Source organism: Corvus moneduloides, unplaced genomic scaffold (genome assembly GCF_009650955.1).
Source record: "Corvus moneduloides isolate bCorMon1 unplaced genomic scaffold, bCorMon1.pri scaffold_94_arrow_ctg1, whole genome shotgun sequence".
In the NCBI taxonomy this organism is placed as follows: Eukaryota; Metazoa; Chordata; class Aves; order Passeriformes; family Corvidae; genus Corvus; species Corvus moneduloides.
The window spans coordinates 41,282-57,937 of NW_022436938.1; the positions used below are offsets into that span (position 1 = coordinate 41,282).

The 16,656-nt window shown below is 66.6% G+C and overlaps 2 protein-coding genes across 3 annotated transcripts in view; both read right to left on the reverse strand.

The window, feature by feature from the left end:
- LOC116439081 (chromodomain-helicase-DNA-binding protein 3-like) overlaps positions 1-16,656 on the reverse strand; it is a 74,910-nt gene that overhangs the window by 24,293 nt on the left and 33,961 nt on the right. Inside the window, exons 16-24 of the mRNA XM_032098148.1 lie at positions 16,169-16,369; positions 13,334-13,471; positions 12,376-12,497; positions 11,754-11,927; positions 11,531-11,672; positions 9,575-9,706; positions 7,981-8,098; positions 6,412-6,536; positions 3,751-3,982 (exon numbers count right to left, since the gene is read on the reverse strand). Coding sequence (XP_031954039.1) covers positions 3,751-3,982; positions 6,412-6,536; positions 7,981-8,098; positions 9,575-9,706; positions 11,531-11,672; positions 11,754-11,927; positions 12,376-12,497; positions 13,334-13,471; positions 16,169-16,369 — 1,384 coding nt within the window. The remainder of the gene's footprint in view (positions 1-3,750; positions 3,983-6,411; positions 6,537-7,980; positions 8,099-9,574; positions 9,707-11,530; positions 11,673-11,753; positions 11,928-12,375; positions 12,498-13,333; positions 13,472-16,168; positions 16,370-16,656) is intronic.
- On the reverse strand, positions 255-2,682 carry LOC116439064 (keratin-associated protein 16-1-like). Of its 2 annotated transcripts, XM_032098144.1 has the most exons (4): positions 2,199-2,682; positions 1,692-2,059; positions 1,356-1,605; positions 255-1,036 (listed from the first exon to the last, which is right to left on the reverse strand). In XM_032098144.1, exons 1-4 carry the CDS (start codon positions 2,418-2,420, stop codon positions 836-838), a joined length of 1,041 nt encoding a protein of 346 aa, XP_031954035.1. In that variant the 5' UTR covers positions 2,421-2,682; the 3' UTR covers positions 255-835. The 2 variants fall into 2 exon arrangements, with proteins under 2 accessions (XP_031954035.1, XP_031954034.1); XM_032098143.1 differs by having other exon boundaries at positions 255-1,605; positions 1,754-2,059.

Sequence of the window (16,656 nt, forward strand, 5' to 3'; positions counted from 1 at the left end):
CACGCTGGGATGCACTGGGACACACTGGGATGTGCTGGGACACGCTGGGATGCACTGGGATGTGCTGGGACACACTGGGATGTGCTGGGACACACTGGGACGTGGCCGGACACGCTCGGACATAGCCGGATGCGCTGGGACACGCTGGGATGCACTGGGACACACTGGGATGTGCTGGGATGCGCTGGGACACACTGGGACACGCTGGGACACGCTGGGACGTGGCCGGACGCGCTTGGACATGGCCGGATGCACTGGGACACGCTGGGATGCACTGGGACACACTGGGATGTGCTGGGACGCACTGGGACACGGCCGGACACGCTGGCACGTGGCCGGACGTGCTTGGACATGGCCGGACGCACTGGGACGCACTGGGATGCACTGGGATGCACTGAGACACACTGGGACGTGGCCGGACGCGCTCGGACATGGCCGGATGCGCTGGGACACACTGGGACACGCTGGGACATGCTGGGGTGCACTGGGACATGCTGGGACGCAGCCTGATGCGCTCGGACACGGCTGGACGCGCTGGGGCGTGGCTGGATGCGCTGGGACACGCTGGGACACGCTGGGACACACTGGAATGTGCTGGGACACACTGGGACGTGCTGGGACATGGCTGGACACGCTCGGACACGGCCGGACGTGCTGGGACACACTGGGACGCGCTGGTACGTGGCCAGACATGCTGGGACACGGCCAGACACGCTGGGACGCACCGGGACGCACTGGGACATGCTGGGACGCGCTGGGACACCCTGGCATGTGGCCAGATGGACTGGGACACGGCCGGATGCGCTGGGACACGCTGGGACACGGCCGGACACGCTCAGACACGCTCGGACACGGCCGGATGTGCTGGCACGTGGCCGGACATTCTGGGACACACTTGGATGCACTGGGATGCACTGGGACGCACTGGGACACACTGGGACGTGGCCGGACGCGCTCGGACATGGCCGGATGCGCTGGGACACACTGGGACACGCTGGGACATGCTGGGGTGCACTGGGACATGCTGGGACGCAGCCTGATGCGCTCGGACACGGCCGGACGCGCTGGGGCGTGGCTGGATGCGCTGGGACATGGCTGGATGCGCTGGGACACGCTGGGACACACTGGGACACACTGGAATGTGCTGGGACACACTGGGACGTGCTGGGACGTGGCCGGACACGCTCGGACATGGCCAGACATGCTGGGACACACTGGGATGCACTCGGACACGGCCGGACGGGCTGGGACACACTGGGACGCGCTGGTACGTGGCCAGACGTGCTGGGACACGGCCAGACACACTGGGACGCACTGGGACATGCTGGGATGCGCTGGGATGCACCGGCACGCACTGGGACACGCTGGGACACCCTGGCATGTGGCCAGATGGGCTGGGACACGGCCGGATACGCTGGGACACGCTGGGACACGGCCGGACACGCTGGGACGCACTGGGACACGGCCGGACACGCTGGGACACGGCCGGACACGCTGGGACGCACTGGGACACGGCCGGACACGCTGGGACACGGCCGGATGTGCTGGCACGTGGCCGGACATTCTGGGACACACTCGGACGCACTGGGACGCACTGGGACGCAGCTGGACACGCTGGGACACGGCCCTGCACCAACACGGCCCTGCATGCTCTGACGCAGCCGGACACGCTGGGATGCACTGGGACACACTGGGACATGCTGGGACACGGCCCCGCACCAACAGGGACATGCTGGGATGCACTGGGACACACTGGGACATGCTGGGACACGGCCCCGCACCAACAGGGACACGCTGGGACGCGCTGGGACACAGCTGGACACAGCCGGACGCACTGGGACACACTGGGACGCACTGGGACACGCTCGGAACGTGCTGGGACACGGCCCCGCACCAACAGGGACACGCTGGGACGCACTGGGACACGCTTGGACGTGCTGGGACACAGCCCCGCACCAACAGGGACACGCTGGGACGCGCTGGGACACGGCCGGACACAGCCGGACGCACTGGGACGCACTGGGATGCACGGGGACGCACTGGGACACACTGGGACACGCTGGGACACAGCCGGACATGCTGGGACACGGCCCCGCACCAACAGGGACACGCTGGGACGTGCTGGGACACGGCCGGACACAGCCGGACGCACTGGGACGCGCTGGGACGCGCTGGGACACGGCCGGACACAGCCGGACACAGCCGGACCCACTGGGACGCACTGGGACGCACTGGGACGCGCTGGGACACGGCCGGACACAGCCGGACGCACTGGGACACACTGGGACACGCTCGGACGCATTGGGACACACTGGGACACGCTGGGACGCAGCCGGACGCACTGGGACACGCTGGGACACGCTCGGACGTGCTGGGACACACTGGGACACGCTCGGACGCGCTGGGACACGCTGGGACATGGCCGGACATGCTGGGATGCACTGGGACACACCGGGACATGCTGGGACACGCTGGGACACACTGGGATGTGCTGGGATGCGCTGGGACACGGCCCCGCACCAGCACGGCCCCGCACGCTCTGACACGGCCGGACACGCCAACGCGACGTGACACGGCTCTGTCACTCCAACGTGGCCCAGCACGGCCCAGTCCAGCCCAGCACGGCCCAGTCCAGCCCAGTCCAGCCCAGCACAACCCTGTCCAGCCCAGTCCAGCCCAGCACAGCCCAGTCCAGCCCAGACCAGCCCACTCCAATCCAGCACGGCCCAGTCCAGTCCAGCCCAGTCCAGCCCAACAGGGCCCAGTCCAGCCCAGCACGGCCCAGTCCAGCCCAGCATGGCCCAACAAGGCCCAGCAGAGCCCAAATCAGCCCAGCACAGTCCAGTCCAGCCCAGCACGGTCCAATACAGCCCAGTACAGCCCAGCAGAGCCCAGCATGGCCCAATACAGCCCAACACAGCCCAGTAGAGCCCAGTATGGCCCAGTACAACCCAACACAACCCAACGCAACCCAGTACAACCCAACGTAACCCCGTCCAGCCCAACGCGGCCCAGTCCAACCCAGCACAGCCCAGTTCAACCCAGCATGGCCCAGTCCAGCCCAGTCCAGCCCAACACAGTCCAGTCCAACCCAGCACAGCCCAGTCCAACCCAGCATGGCCCAGTCCAGCCCAGTCCAGCCCTGCACCGCTCAGTTCGGCCCAGTCCAACCCTGCGCAGCCCAGTCCAGCCCACCACAGTCCAGTCCAGCCCAGCACAGTCCAACACAGCCCAGTCCAACCCAGCCCAACACAGTCCAGTCCAGCCCAGCATGGCTGAGTCCAGCCCAGTCCAACCCAGCACAGCCCAGTCCAGCCCAGCCCAGCATGGCTCAGTCCAGCCCAGCACAGCCCATCATCATCCTCACCATCTCAGTACAGCCCAGTCCAGCCCAGCACGGCTCAGTCCAGCCCAGTCCTGTCCAGCCCAGCCCTGCCCAATCCAACCCAGTCCAGTCCAGCCCAGCCCAGCCCAGCTCAGCCCAGCTCAGCCCAGCCCAGTCCAACTCAGCACAGCCCAGCCCAGCCCAGCACAGCCCAGTGCAACTCAGCACAACCCAGTCCAGCCCAGTCCAGCCCAGCCCAGCACAGCCCAGTCCAGCCCAGTACAGCCCAGTCCAACTCAGCACAACCCAGTCCAGCCCACCTCAGCCCAGTCCAGTCCAGCCCAGTCCAGTCCAGTCCAGCCCAGCCCAGCCCAGCCCAGCCCAGCCCAGCCCAGCGCTCCCTGCCCCGTGCCCCCAGGGCTGACCCTCGTTCTCGTCCTTGAAGAGCTCCTCGGTGCCGAACTTGAGGATGTCGTCGAGCTCCTGCTTGGACATGGAGCCGGCCTTGGAGCCCAGCCCCGGGCGCACCACCAGGTGCGTCAGCATCATCTTGCGCTTGGCCACCTGCGTGATCCGCTCCTCCACCGAGGCCCGCGTCACGAAGCGGTAAATCATCACCTTGTTGGCCTGGCCGATGCGGTGCGCCCGGCTGAAGGCCTGGGGGGACGGGGATGGGTCAGGGACACCGCAGGGACATCGTGGGGACACCGTGGGGACAGGTCAGGGACACGTCAGGGACACAGGGGGACACTATGACCGATGCAGTGCGCCCAGCTGAAAGCCTGGGGACAGCGGGGACAGGTCAGGGACATCGTGGGGACATCGTGGGGACAGGTCAGGTGGGGTGGGGACACGTCAGGGACACCCTGGGGACACATCAGGGACATCGTGGGGACACGTCACGGACATGTCAGGGACATAGGGGGTCACTGACCGATGCGGTGCGCCCGGCTGAAGGCCTGGGGGGACAGGGACGGGTCAGGGACATCGTGGGGACATCGTGGGGACAGGTCAGGGACACGTCAGGTGGGAGGGGAACACCCCAGAGATGGGTGAGGTGGGGTGGGGAACACGTCAGGGACACAGGGGGACACCCTGGCCGATGCAGTGTGCCTGGCTGAAGGCCTGGGGGGACAGGGACGGGTCAGGGACATCGTGGGGACATCGTGGGGACACCGTGGGGACATCCTGGGGACACCACAGGGACTTGGCAGTAGGTGGAGACAGGGAGCTGGGGAGGGCGACACTGGACAGGCGACACTGGCCAGGTGCCAGGGGTCAGGGGGTGACACTGGACAGGCGACACTGGCCAGGTGCCAGGTGCCAGGGGGTGACACTGGACAGGCGACACTGGCCAGGTGCCAGGGGTCAGGGGGTGACACTGGACAGGCGACGCTGGCCAGGTGCCAGGGGTCAGGGGGTGACAGTGGACAGGCGACACTGGCCAGGTGCCAGGGGTCAGGGGGTGACACTGGACAGGTGACACTGGCCAGGTGCCAGGGGTCAGGGGGTGACACTGGCCAGGTGACACTGGCCAGGTGCCAGGGGTCAGGGGGTGACACTGGACAGGCGACGCTGGCCAGGTGCCAGGGGTCAGGGGGTGACACTGGACAGGTGACACTGGCCAGGTGCCAGGGGTCAGGGGGTGACAGTGGACAGGCGACACTGGCCAGGTGCCAGGTGCCAGGGGGTGACACTGGACAGGCGACACTGGCCAGGTGCCAGGGGTCAGGGGGTGACACTGGACAGGCGACGCTGGCCAGGTGCCAGGGGTCAGGGGGTGACACTGGACAGGTGACACCGGCCAGGGGTCAGGGGGTGACACTGGACAGGTGACACTGGCCAGGTGCCAGGGGTCAGGGGGTGACACTGGACAGGCGACACTGGCCAGGTGCCAGGGGTCAGGGGGTGACACTGGACAGGTGACACTGGCCAGGTGCCAGGGGTCAGGGGGTGACACTGGACAGGCGACACTGGCCAGGTGCCAGGGGTCAGGGGGTGACACTGGACAGGTGACACCGGCCAGGGGTCAGGGGGTGACAGTGGACAGGTGACACTGGCCAGGTGCCAGGGGTCAGGGGGTGACACTGGCCAGGTGACACCGGCCAGGTGCCAGGGGGTGACACTGGACAGGCGACGCTGGCCAGGTGCCAGGGGTCAGGGGGTGACACTGGACAGGCGACGCTGGCCAGGTGCCAGGGGTCAGGGGGTGACACTGGACAGGTGACACTGGCCAGGTGCCAGGGGGTGACACTGGACAGGTGACACTGGCCAGGTGCCAGGTGCCAGGGGGTGACACTGGACAGGCGACACTGGCCAGGTGCCAGGGGTCAGGGGGTGACACTGGACAGGCGACGCTGGCCAGGTGCCAGGGGTCAGGGGGTGACACTGGACAGGTGACACTGGCCAGGTGCCAGGTGCCAGGGGGTGACACTGGACAGGCGACGCTGGCCAGGTGCCAGGGGTCAGGGGGTGACACTGGACAGGTGACACTGGCCAGGTGCCAGGGGTCAGGGGGTGACACTGGACAGGCGACGCTGGCCAGGTGCCAGGGGTCAGGGGGTGACACTGGACAGGTGACACTGGCCAGGTGCCAGGGGGTGACACTGGACAGGTGACACTGGCCAGGTGCCAGGTGCCAGGGGGTGACACTGGACAGGCGACACTGGCCAGGTGCCAGGGGTCAGGGGGTGACAGTGGACAGGCGACGCTGGCCAGGTGCCAGGGGTCAGGGGGTGACAGTGGACAGGTGACACTGGCCAGGTGCCAGGGGTCAGGGGGTGACACTGGACAGGTGACACTGGCCAGGTGCCAGGGGTCAGGGGGTGACACTGGACAGGCGACGCTGGCCAGGTGCCAGGGGTCAGGGGGTGACACTGGACAGGTGACACTGGCCAGGTGCCAGGGGTCAGGGGGTGACACTGGACAGGCGACGCTGGCCAGGTGCCAGGGGTCAGGGGGTGACAGTGGACAGGTGACACTGGCCAGGTGCCAGGGGTCAGGGGGTGACACTGGACAGGTGACACTGGCCAGGTGCCAGGGGTCAGAGGGTGACACTGGCCAGGTGCCACCGGCCCGGTGCCCACCTGGATGTCGTTGTGGGGGTTCCAGTCCGAGTCGAAGATGACCACGGTGTCGGCCGTCGCCAGGTTGATGCCGAGGCCCCCGGCCCGCGTCGACAGCAGGAAACAGAACTGCTGCGCCCCCGGCGCTGCCCCCCCGGAGTCAGTGCGGGACCCAAAACCCTCCAAAATCACCCCAAAAACACCTCCACTGCTGCGCCCCCGGCGCTGCCCCCCCGGAGTCAGTGCGGGACCCAAAACCCACCAAAAACACCCCAAAAACACCTCCACTGCTGCGCCCCCGGCGCTGCCCCCCCGGAGTCAGTGCGGGACCCAAAACCCTCCAAAATCACCCCAAAAACACCTCCACTGCTGCGCCCCCGGCGCTGCCCCCCCGGAGTCAGTGCGGGACCCAAAACCCTCCAAAATCACCCCAAAAACACCTCCACTGCTGCGCCCCCGGCGCTGCCCCCCCGGAGTCAGTGCGGGACCCAAAACCCACCAAAAACACCCCAAAAACACCTCCACTGCTGCGCCCCCGGCGCTGCCCCCCCGGAGTCAGTGCGGGACCCAAAACCCACCAAAATCACCCCAAAAACACCTCCACTGCTGCGCCCCCGGCGCTGCCCCCCCCCGGAGTCAGTGTGGGACCCAAAACCCACCAAAATCACCCCAAAAACACCTCCACTGCTGCGCCCCCGGCGCTGCCCCCCTGGAGTCAGTGCGGGACCCAAAACCCTCCAAAATCACCCCAAAAACACCTCCACTGCTGCGCCCCCGGCGCTGCCCCCCTGGAGTCAGTGCGGGACCCAAAACCCACCAAAATCACCCCAAAAACACCTCCACTGCTGCGCCCCCGGCGCTGCCCCCCCCCGGAGTCAGTGCGGGACCCAAAACCCACCAAAATCACCCCAAAATCACCCCAAAACCACCCCAAAGCCACCCCAAAACCAGCTGGTGCTGGATCCCCCCAGACACCTGTCCCCGGACACCCTGAATCCCCCCTGGACATCTGGATCCCCCTGTCCCTGTCCCCCATCCCCATCCCTGTCCCCATCCCTGTCCCCATCCCTGTCCCCTGTCCCCATTCCCTGTCCCCATCCCTGTCCCTGTCCCCCATGTCCCTGTCCCCTGTCCCTGTGTCCATGTCCCCTGTCCATGTCCCCATCCCTGTCCCTGTCCCCGTCCCTGTCCCCATCCCTGTCCCCTGTCCCTGTCCCCTGTCCCCTGTCCCCGTCCCTGTCCCCATCCCTGTCCCTCTCCCCCGGTGTCCCTGTCCCCATCCCTGTCCCCTGTCCCTGTCCCCCTGTCCCTGTCCCCGTGTCCCTGTTCCCTGTCCCCTGTCCCCTGTCCCCCCTGTCCCCTGTCCCCTGTCCCCTGTCCCTGTCCCCCTGTCCCCTGTCCCCTGTCCCCTGTGTCCCTGTCCCCTGTCCCCTGTCCCCCGTCCCTGTCCCCTGTCCCCTGTGTCCCTGTCCCCTGTCCCCTGTCCCCCGTCCCTGTCCCCTGTCCCCTGTGTCCCTGTCCCCTGTCCCCATCCCTGTCCCCTGTCCCCTGTCCCTGTCCCCTGTCCCCGTCCCTGTCCCCTGTCCCTACCGTTGAAGCGGTCGATGGCCTCCTGCCGCAGGGCCCCGGTGATGCCGCCATCGATCCTCTCGTACTTGTAGCCCTCGTAGTCCAGGAAATCCTCCAGCAGGTCCAGCATCTTCGTCATCTGCGGCAACTGGTTACACTGGGAGGGACTGGGAGGGACTGGCAGCCTGTGCTGGGCACACTGGCACTGCTGGCACTGGCACTGGTTAGACTGGGAGGGACTGGGACTGGCACTGGGAAGGACTGGGAGGGACTGGGAGGGACTGGCAGCCTGTGCTGGGCACACTGGCACTGCTGGCACTGGCACTGGTTAGACTGGGAGGGACTGGGACTGGCACTGGGACGGACTGGCAGCCTGTACTGGGCACACTGGCACTGCTGGCACTGGCACTGGTTAGACTGGGAGGAACTGGGACTGGCACTGGTTAGACTGGGAGGGACTGGGACGGACTGGCAGCCTGTACTGGGCACACTGGCACTGCTGGCACTGGCACTGGTTAGACTAGGAGGGACTGGGAGGGATTGGGAGCCTGTGCTGGGCACACTGGGAGGGACTGGGACTGGCACTGGTTAGACTGGGAGGGACTGGGACGGACTGGCAGCCTGTACTGGGCACACTGGCACTGTTGGCACTGGCACTGGTTAGACTGGGAGGGACTGGGAGGGATTGGGAGCCTGTGCTGGGCACACTGGGAGGGACTGGGACTGGCACTGGTTAGACTGGGAGGGACTGGGAGGGACTGGCAGCCTGTGCTGGGCACACTGGGAGGGACTGGGACTGGCACTGGTTAGACTGGGAGGGACTGGCAGCCTGTACTGGGCACACTGGCACTGGCACTGGTTAGACTGGGAGGGACTGGGAGCCTGTACTGGGCACACTGGCAGTGGTTCTTGGGGGGCCTGGGGGTATTAGTGGGGTGGTTTTGGGGATATTTTGGGATATTTGGGGATATTTTGGGATATTTTTAGGGTCCCACCAGTGACGATGAGCACCCGGTGGTTCTGGGGATTTTTGGGGATATTTTGGGGCATTTTGGGGGGTTTTTGGGGCGTTTTTGGGGCATTTTTGGGGTCCCAGCTGGGAGAAGATGAGCACACGGTGCTTCTGGGGGTATTTTGGGGCGTTTTTGGGGTATTTTTGGGACGGTTTTGGGGCGGTTTTGGGGTCCCACCTGGCAGAAGACGAGCACGCGGTGCTTCTGGGGATATTTTGGGGTGGTTTTGGAGGTTTTTGGGGCACTTTTGGGGCGTTTTTAGGGTCCCACCTGGGAGAAGATGAGCACGCGGTGCTTCTGGGGATATTTTGGGGCATTTTTGGGGGTTTTTGGGGCACTTTTGGGGCGTTTTTTGGGGGTTTTTGGGGTCCCACCTGGGAGAAGAGGAGCACACGGTGCTTCTGGGGTATTTTGGGGCCGTTTTGGGTGTTTTTGGGGTATTTTTGGGGATTTTTGGGGCGGTTTTGGGGTCCCAGCTGGGAGAAGATGAGCACGCGGTGCTTCTGGGGGTATTTTGGGGCGTTCTTGGGGTTTTTTGGGGGTATTTTGGGGCGTTTTTGGGGACAATTTGGGGCGTTTTTGGGGCGTTTTTGGGGTCCCACCTGGGAGAAGATGAGCACGCGGTGGTTCTGCTCCTTCAGCTTCCTCAGCATCTTCTGCAGCAGCAGCAGCTTCCCCGAGGCCTTGATCAGGGCCCCGCCCTCGTAGGCGCCGCTCGGCAGCTTCGGGGACTCCTGGGGACGCCCAGGGGCCGTCACCGGCAGGGACCCGCGGGGACCCCGTGCGTCCCCCCCCCCCGCCGCCACCGCCACGTCCCACGCTCCTCCAGCCACGTCCCCGTGTCCCTTCCGTGTCCCCGTGTCCCTTCCGTGTCCCTCTGTCCATTCCGTGTCCCTCTGTCCATTCCGTGTCCCCATGTCCCACCCTGTCCCCCCGTCCGATCCCGTCCCCGTGTCCCTCCATCTTCTCCGTGTCCCCACGTGCCACCACGTGCTCCACCCCACGTTCCTCTGTCCCTGCCATGTCCCTCCATGTCCCCTCCCTGTCCCCATGTCCCTCCCTGTCCCCAGGTCCCTTCCCTGTCCCCATGTCCCCCACCCCTCTGACCCTCCCATGTCCCTCCGTGTCTTCTCCATGTCGCCGCATCCCCTCCATGTCCCCGTGTCCTTCCACGTCCCCTCCATGTCTCCTCCATATCCCCACGTCCCACATCCTTCTAACCCTTCCATGTCCCTCCATGTCCCCTCCCTGTCCCCACGTCCCACACCCCTCTGACCCTCCCATGTCCCTCCGTGTCCCCTCCATGTCCCACACCCCTCTGACCCTCCCATGTCCCTCCATGTCTCCGTGTCCCTCCATGTCCCCACATCCCTCTGACCCTCCCATGTCCCTCCATGTCTCTGTGTCCCTCCATGTCCCCACATCCCTCTGACCCTCCCATGTCCCTCCATGTCCCCTCCTTGTCCCCACGTCCCCTCCACGTCCCCATGTCCCCCACCCCTCTGACCCTCTCATGTCCCTCCATGTCCCCTCCCTGTCCCCATGTCCCCCACCCCTCTGACCCTCTCATGTCCCTCCATGTCCTCTTCCTCTCTCCACATCCCCTCCATGTCCTCATGTCCCCTCCACGTCCCCGTGTCCCTCCCATGTCCCCACATCCCCTCCCTGTCCCCCTGTCCCACATCTCTCTCACCCTCCCATGTCCCTCCATGTCCTCTCCCTGTCCCCACATCCCCTCCATGTCCCTCCAGCCCCTCCCTGTCCCCATGTCCCTCCCTGTCCCCGTGTCCCTCAACCCTCTGACCCTTCCATGTCCCTCCCTGTCCCCATGTCCCCTCCATGTCCCCATGTCCCCTCCATGTCCCCTCCATGTCCCCATGTCCCACATCTCTCTCACCTTCCCATGTCCCTCCATGTCCCCTCCCTGTCCCCATGTCCCTCAACCCTCTGACCCTTCCATGTCCCCTCCATGTCCCCACATCTCTCTCACCCTCCAATGCCCCTCCACATCCCCTCCGTGTCCCTCCATGTCCCCCACCCCTCTGACCCTCCAATGTCCCTCCATGTCCTCTCCCTGACCCCCTGTCCCCTCCATGTCCCCATGTCCCAGAACCCTCCGACCCTTCCATGTCCCTCCATGTCCTCTCCATGTCCCCACATCCCCCTCATGTCCCCACGTCCCCTCCACGTCCCCTCCACGTCCCCATGTCCTTCCATGTCCCCCACCCCACATCCCCTCCACCTCCCCACGTCCCCTCCCTGTCCCCACATCCCTCCCTGTCCCCAGGTCCCCTCCCTGTCCCCAGGTCCCACACCCCTCTGACCCTCTCATGTCCCCATGTCCCTCCCTGTCCCCACATCCCACACCCCTCTGACCCTCCTGTGTCCTTCCACACCCTCTCCCTGTCCCCACATCCCTCCCTGTCCCCACATCCCACACCCCTCTAACCCTCCCACGCCCCCTCCCCATCCCCATATCCCAAACCCCTCTACCCCCCCCAAAACTCCCCCACGCCCCCGAGCCCCGCCGGCCTCCCCGGTGTCGCCGTGTCCCCCACCATGGCGGCCACGGGGAACAGGTAGGGGTGGTTGCAGCACTTCTTGAGGTCCATCATGATGTTGAGCAGCGACACCTGGTTCCCCCCGCCCCGCGAGTTCAGCGCCTCGAAGTTGCGCGTCAGGATGTACTTGTAGTACTTCCTGCGGGGACAGCGGTGGCACCGGCGGCTCTGGGGACAGCCGGCGGGGCGGGGGACACCCCCGGAGGGGACACGGGCCTACTTCTGCATGGGGCTGAGCTCCACGCGCACGATCAGCTCGGTCTTGGCCGGCATGTTCTTGAAGACGTCGGCCTTGAGGCGCCGCAGCATGTGGGGGCCCAGCAGGTCGTGCAGCTTCTTGATCTGGTCCTCCTTGGAGATGTCGGCGAACTCCTCCAGGAAGCCCTCCAGGTTGCTGGGGGATGGCGGGGACACGGTGAGCTCGGGGACACGGGGATGTGGTGGGGCTGGAGGGGACACGGGGACGTGGAGGGGTTGGAGGGACGTGGAAGGGACATGGGGACGTGGAGGGGTGTGGAGGGGACACGGGGACATGGTGGGACATGGTGGGACATGGAGGGGTTGGAGGGATGTGGTGGGACATGGAGGGACATGGAGGGGACACAGGAAGCCCTGCAGGTTGCTGGGGGACGGCGGGGACACGGTGAGCTTGGGGACATGGGGACATGGAGGGGCGTGGAGGGACCCAGGAGACAGGAGAGGACAGGAGGGGACAGAGGGGACAGAGGGGACACAGGGGACACAGGAGATGACACAGGTGACACAGGGGACACAGGGGACACACAGGTGACACAGCGGACACAGGTGACACAGGTGACACAGGTGACACACAGGGGACGCACTTGAAGCGCTCGGGCGTGAGGAAGTTGAGCAGGTGGAACAGCTCCTCCAGGTTGTTCTGCAGCGGCGTCCCCGTCAGCAGCAGCTTGTGCTCGATCTTGTACCCGTTCAGCACCCGGAAAAACTGCGGCCAACAGCCCGTGGGCCCCCGAGCCCGACACGGAACCCCGGAGCCAGCCCAGGGACCCCCTGAGCCCGACACGGACCCCCGGAGCCAGCCCAGGGACCCCCGGAGCCAGCCCAGGGACCCCAAACCCACCAGGGACCCCTGGACCCACCCCAGGGACCCCCGGAACCAGCCCAGGGACCCAAACCCACCAGGGACCCCCCCCGAGCCACCCCAGGGACCCCAAACCCACCAGGGACCCCCCCTGAGCCAGCCCAGGGACCCCAAACCCGCCAGGGACCCCCCCCGGAACCAGCCCAGGGACCCAAACCCGCCAGGGACCCCCCCTGAGCCACCCCAGGAACCCCAAACCCACCAGGGACCCCCCCTGAGCCACCCCAGGGACCCCAAACCCACCAGGGACCCCCTGAGCCACCCCAGGAACCCCAAACCCGCCAGGGACCCCCCCTGAGCCACCCCAGGGACCCCAAACCCACCAGGGACCCCCTGAGCCACCCCGTGGACCCCAAACCCACCAAGGACCCCCTGATCCTCCCCTCAGACCCCAAATCCACCTGAGACACCCCTGATCCCCACCCAGGGCACCCCAAAACTGGGGAGAGAGACCCCCCTGATCCTCCCCCATGAACCCCCCCTTGCACCTTCGCACCCCCCCACCCACCTCCCCAGGTTTTGGGGTGCCCCCTACACCCATGCCCTGGTTTTGGGGTGCCCCCCTGACCTCGAGCTGGTTGTTTTTGAGGCCCTGAGCCTCGCCCATAATCCCGGGGTGCCCCTCACCCCCACGCCCCACGTTTTGGGGTGCCCCTCGGGGTTTTGGGGGGCCCGCTGACCTTGGACTGGTTGTTCTTGAGGCGGTGGGCCTCGTCCACCACGAGGCAGGCCCAGCGGATGGAGCCCAGCGCGGCCTGGTCGATGGTGATGAGCTCGTAGGACGTGAGCAGCACGTGGAACTTCACCTGCGCCTCGCGCTGCCGCCAGCGCCGGCCACGGTCAGCGGGGAGCGGCCGGAGCCCCAAAACCCGACAGAGCCCCCGCCCGGAGCCCCAAAACCCGACAGAGCCCCGGCCGGAGCCCCAAAACCCGGCACAGCCTTGGCCGGAACCCCAAAACCCAACAGAGCCCCAGCCAGAGCCCCAAAACCCGTCACAGCCCCCGGACAGAACCCCTAAACCCGGCACAGCCCCAGCCAGAACCCCTAAACCCGGCACAGCGCCAGCCAGAACACCAAAACACAGCGGAGACCCCAAAACCTGGCACAGCCCCTGGTCAGAGCCCCAAAACCCGGCACAGCCTCGGCCAGAACCCCTAAACCCGGCACAGCGCCAGCCAGAACACCAAAACACAGCGGAGACCCCAAAACCTGGCACAGCCCCTGGTCAGAGCCCCAAAACCCGGCACAGCCTCGGCCAGAACCCCAAAACCTGGCACAGCCCCAAAACCCGGCACAGCCCCCGGCCGGAGCCCCAAAACCCAGCAGAACCCCAAAACCTGGCACAGCCTCACCCAGAACCCCAAAGCCCGGCACAGCCCCGGCCAGAACCCCAAAATCCAGCACAGCCCCGGCCAGAACCCCAAAACCCGGCACAGCCCCGGCCAGAGCCCCAAAACCCAACAGAGCGCCGGCCGGAGCCCCAAAAGCCGGCACAGCCTCACCCAGAACCCCAAAACCCAGCACAGCCCCCGGCCAGAGCCCCAAAACCCAGCAGAACCCCAGAACCCAGCACAGCCCCCGGCCAGAACCCCAAAACCCAGCACAACCCTAAAACCCAGAGCCCCAAAACCCAGCAGAACCCCAAAACCTGGCACAGCCCCCGGCCGGAGCCCCAAAACACAGCAGAGACCTCAAAACCCAGCACAGCCCCAAAACCCGGCACAGCCTCACCCAGAACCCCAAAACCCAACAGAGCCCCCGGCCAGAGCCCCAAAACCCGGCACAGCCCCAGCTGGAGCCCCAAAACACAGCAGAGACCCCAAAACCCAGCACAGCCCCAAAACCCGGAGCCCCAAAACCCAGCAGAGACCCCAGAACCCGGCACAGCCCCAAAACCCGGCACAGCCCCAGCCAGAGAGCCCCAAAACACGGCACAAACCCCAAACCCGGCACAGCCTCACCCAGAACCCCAAAACGCAGCAGAGCCCCCGGCCGGAGCCCCAAAACCCGGCACAGCCTCACTCAGAGCCCCAAAACCCAGCAGAGACCCCAAAACCCGGCACAGCCCCGGCCAGAACCCCAAAACCCAGCACAGCCCCCGGCCAGAGCCCCAAAACCCGGCAGAGCCTCACTCGGAACCCCAAAACCCAGCACAGCCCCAAAACCTGGCAGAGTCCCCAGCCAGAGAGCCCCAAAACATGGCCGGAGCCCCAAAACCCAGCACAGCCTCACCCAGAACCCCAAAACCCAGCACAGCCCCCGGCCAGAACCCCAAAACCCAGCAGAGCCTCCAGCTGGAGCCCCAAAACCTGGCAGAACCCCAAAACCTGGCAGAGCCTCACCCAGAACCCCAAAACCTGGCACAGCCCCAAAACCCGGCACAGCCTCAGTGGAACCCCAAAACCCGGCAGAACCCCAAAACTCAGCCAGAACCTCACCCAGAGCCCCAAAACCCGGAAGAACCCCAAAACCTGGAGCCCCAAAACCCCCCAGAACCCCCACGCGTCACCCCAAAGAGCCCACGGTGTCCTGGTGCCACCTCCTGTTCCCAGAGAGCCCCAGGTGTCCCTCCCTGACCCCTAAAGGGACCCAGGTGTCCGAGTGCCACCCCAAAGGGACCCAAGGTGTCCTGGTGCCACCCTAAAGAGCCCACAGTGTCCTGGTGCCACCTCCTGTCCCCAAAGGGACCCAGGTGTCCTGGTGCCACCCCAAAGGGACCCAGGTGTCCTGGTGCCACCTCCTGTCCCCAAAGGGACCCAGGTGTCTGGGTGCCACCCCAAAGGGACCCAGGTGTCCTGGTGCCACCTCCTGTCCCCAAAGGGACCCAGGTGTCCTGGTGCCACCCCAAAGGGACCCAGGTGTCCTGGTGCCACCTCCTGTCCCCAAAGGGACCCAGGTGTCTGGGTGCCACCCCGCTGTCCCTGTCCCCCAGGTGTCCTGGTGCCACCCCATTGTCCCCCCGTCCCCCAGGTGTCTGGGTGCTACCCCGCTGTCCCCTGTCCCCCAGGTGTCCCGGTGCCACCCTGTTGTCCCCCTGCCCCCAGGTGTCCTGGTGCCACCCCGCTGTCCCTGTCCCCCAGGTGTCCCGGTGCCACCCCACTGTCCCCATCCCCCAGGTGTCCCGGTGCCACCCTCCTGTCCCCCAGGTGTCCTGGTGCCACCCTGCTGTCCCCTGTCCCCCAGGTGTCCCGGTGCCACCCCCCTGTCCCCCAGGTGTCCTGGTGCCACCCCGCTGTCCCCCTGTCCCCCAGGTGTCCTGGTGCCACCCCGCTGTCCCTGTCCCCCAGGTGTCCCGGTGCCACCCCACTGTCCCCATCCCCCAGGTGTCCCGGTGCCACCCCCCTGTCCCCCAGGTGTCCTGGTGCCACCCCGCTGTCCCCTGTCCCCCAGGTGTCCCGGTGCCACCCCACTGTCCCCATCCCCCAGGTGTCCTGGTGCCACCCCGCTGTCCCCCAGGTGTCCCGGTGCCACCCCGCTGTCCCCCTGTCCCCCGGGTGTCCCCTGCCCTGCCCACCTTCATCTTGAAGGCCTTCTTGCCGCCCTTCATGGCGTTGTCGTCGAAGGAGAACTCGTTCTCGCGGATGATGGCGCGGCTGTCCTTGTCCCCGGTGTAGGTGACCACGTAGAAGGCCGGGGCCCACATCTGGAACTCGCGCTCCCAGTTGATGATGGTGGAGAGCGGGGCGCTGACGAGGAACGGGCCCTTGGTGTGGCCCTGGGGGACAGCGCGTCACAGGGGGACACGGGGACGGGCCTGGGGGACACGGGGACGGCCCTGGGGGGGCCCCTGGGGACACGGGGACGGCCCAGGGGTGGCCCTGGGGTGGCCCTGGGGGACACAGAGATGGCCCTGGGGGACAGCGCGTCACAGGGGGACACGGGAACGGGCCTGGGGGACACGGGGACGGGCCTGGGGTGGCCCTGGGGGACAGGGGGACGGGCCTGGGGTGGCCCTGAGGGATAGGGGGATGGGCCTGGGGTGGCCCCTGGGGGACACGGGGA

Bases quoted from the DNA above. Each gene is read 5' to 3' on its own strand.
- LOC116439064 (XM_032098143.1), bottom strand. From the start codon at position 2,460: ATGTCCCGGTGTGTCCCAGTGCATCCCAGCATGTCCGGCCATGTCCCA. The intron at 2,060-2,198 runs GTCCGGCTGTGT...GCTGTGTCCCAG, and splicing joins GTCCCAGTGGGTCCGGCTGT to CGTGTCCCAGTGTGTCCCAG. The intron at 1,606-1,753 runs GTGTGTCCCAGT...CAGCGTGTCCAG, and splicing joins CCGTGTCCCAGCATGTCCCA to CTGCGTCCCAGTGCGTCCCA.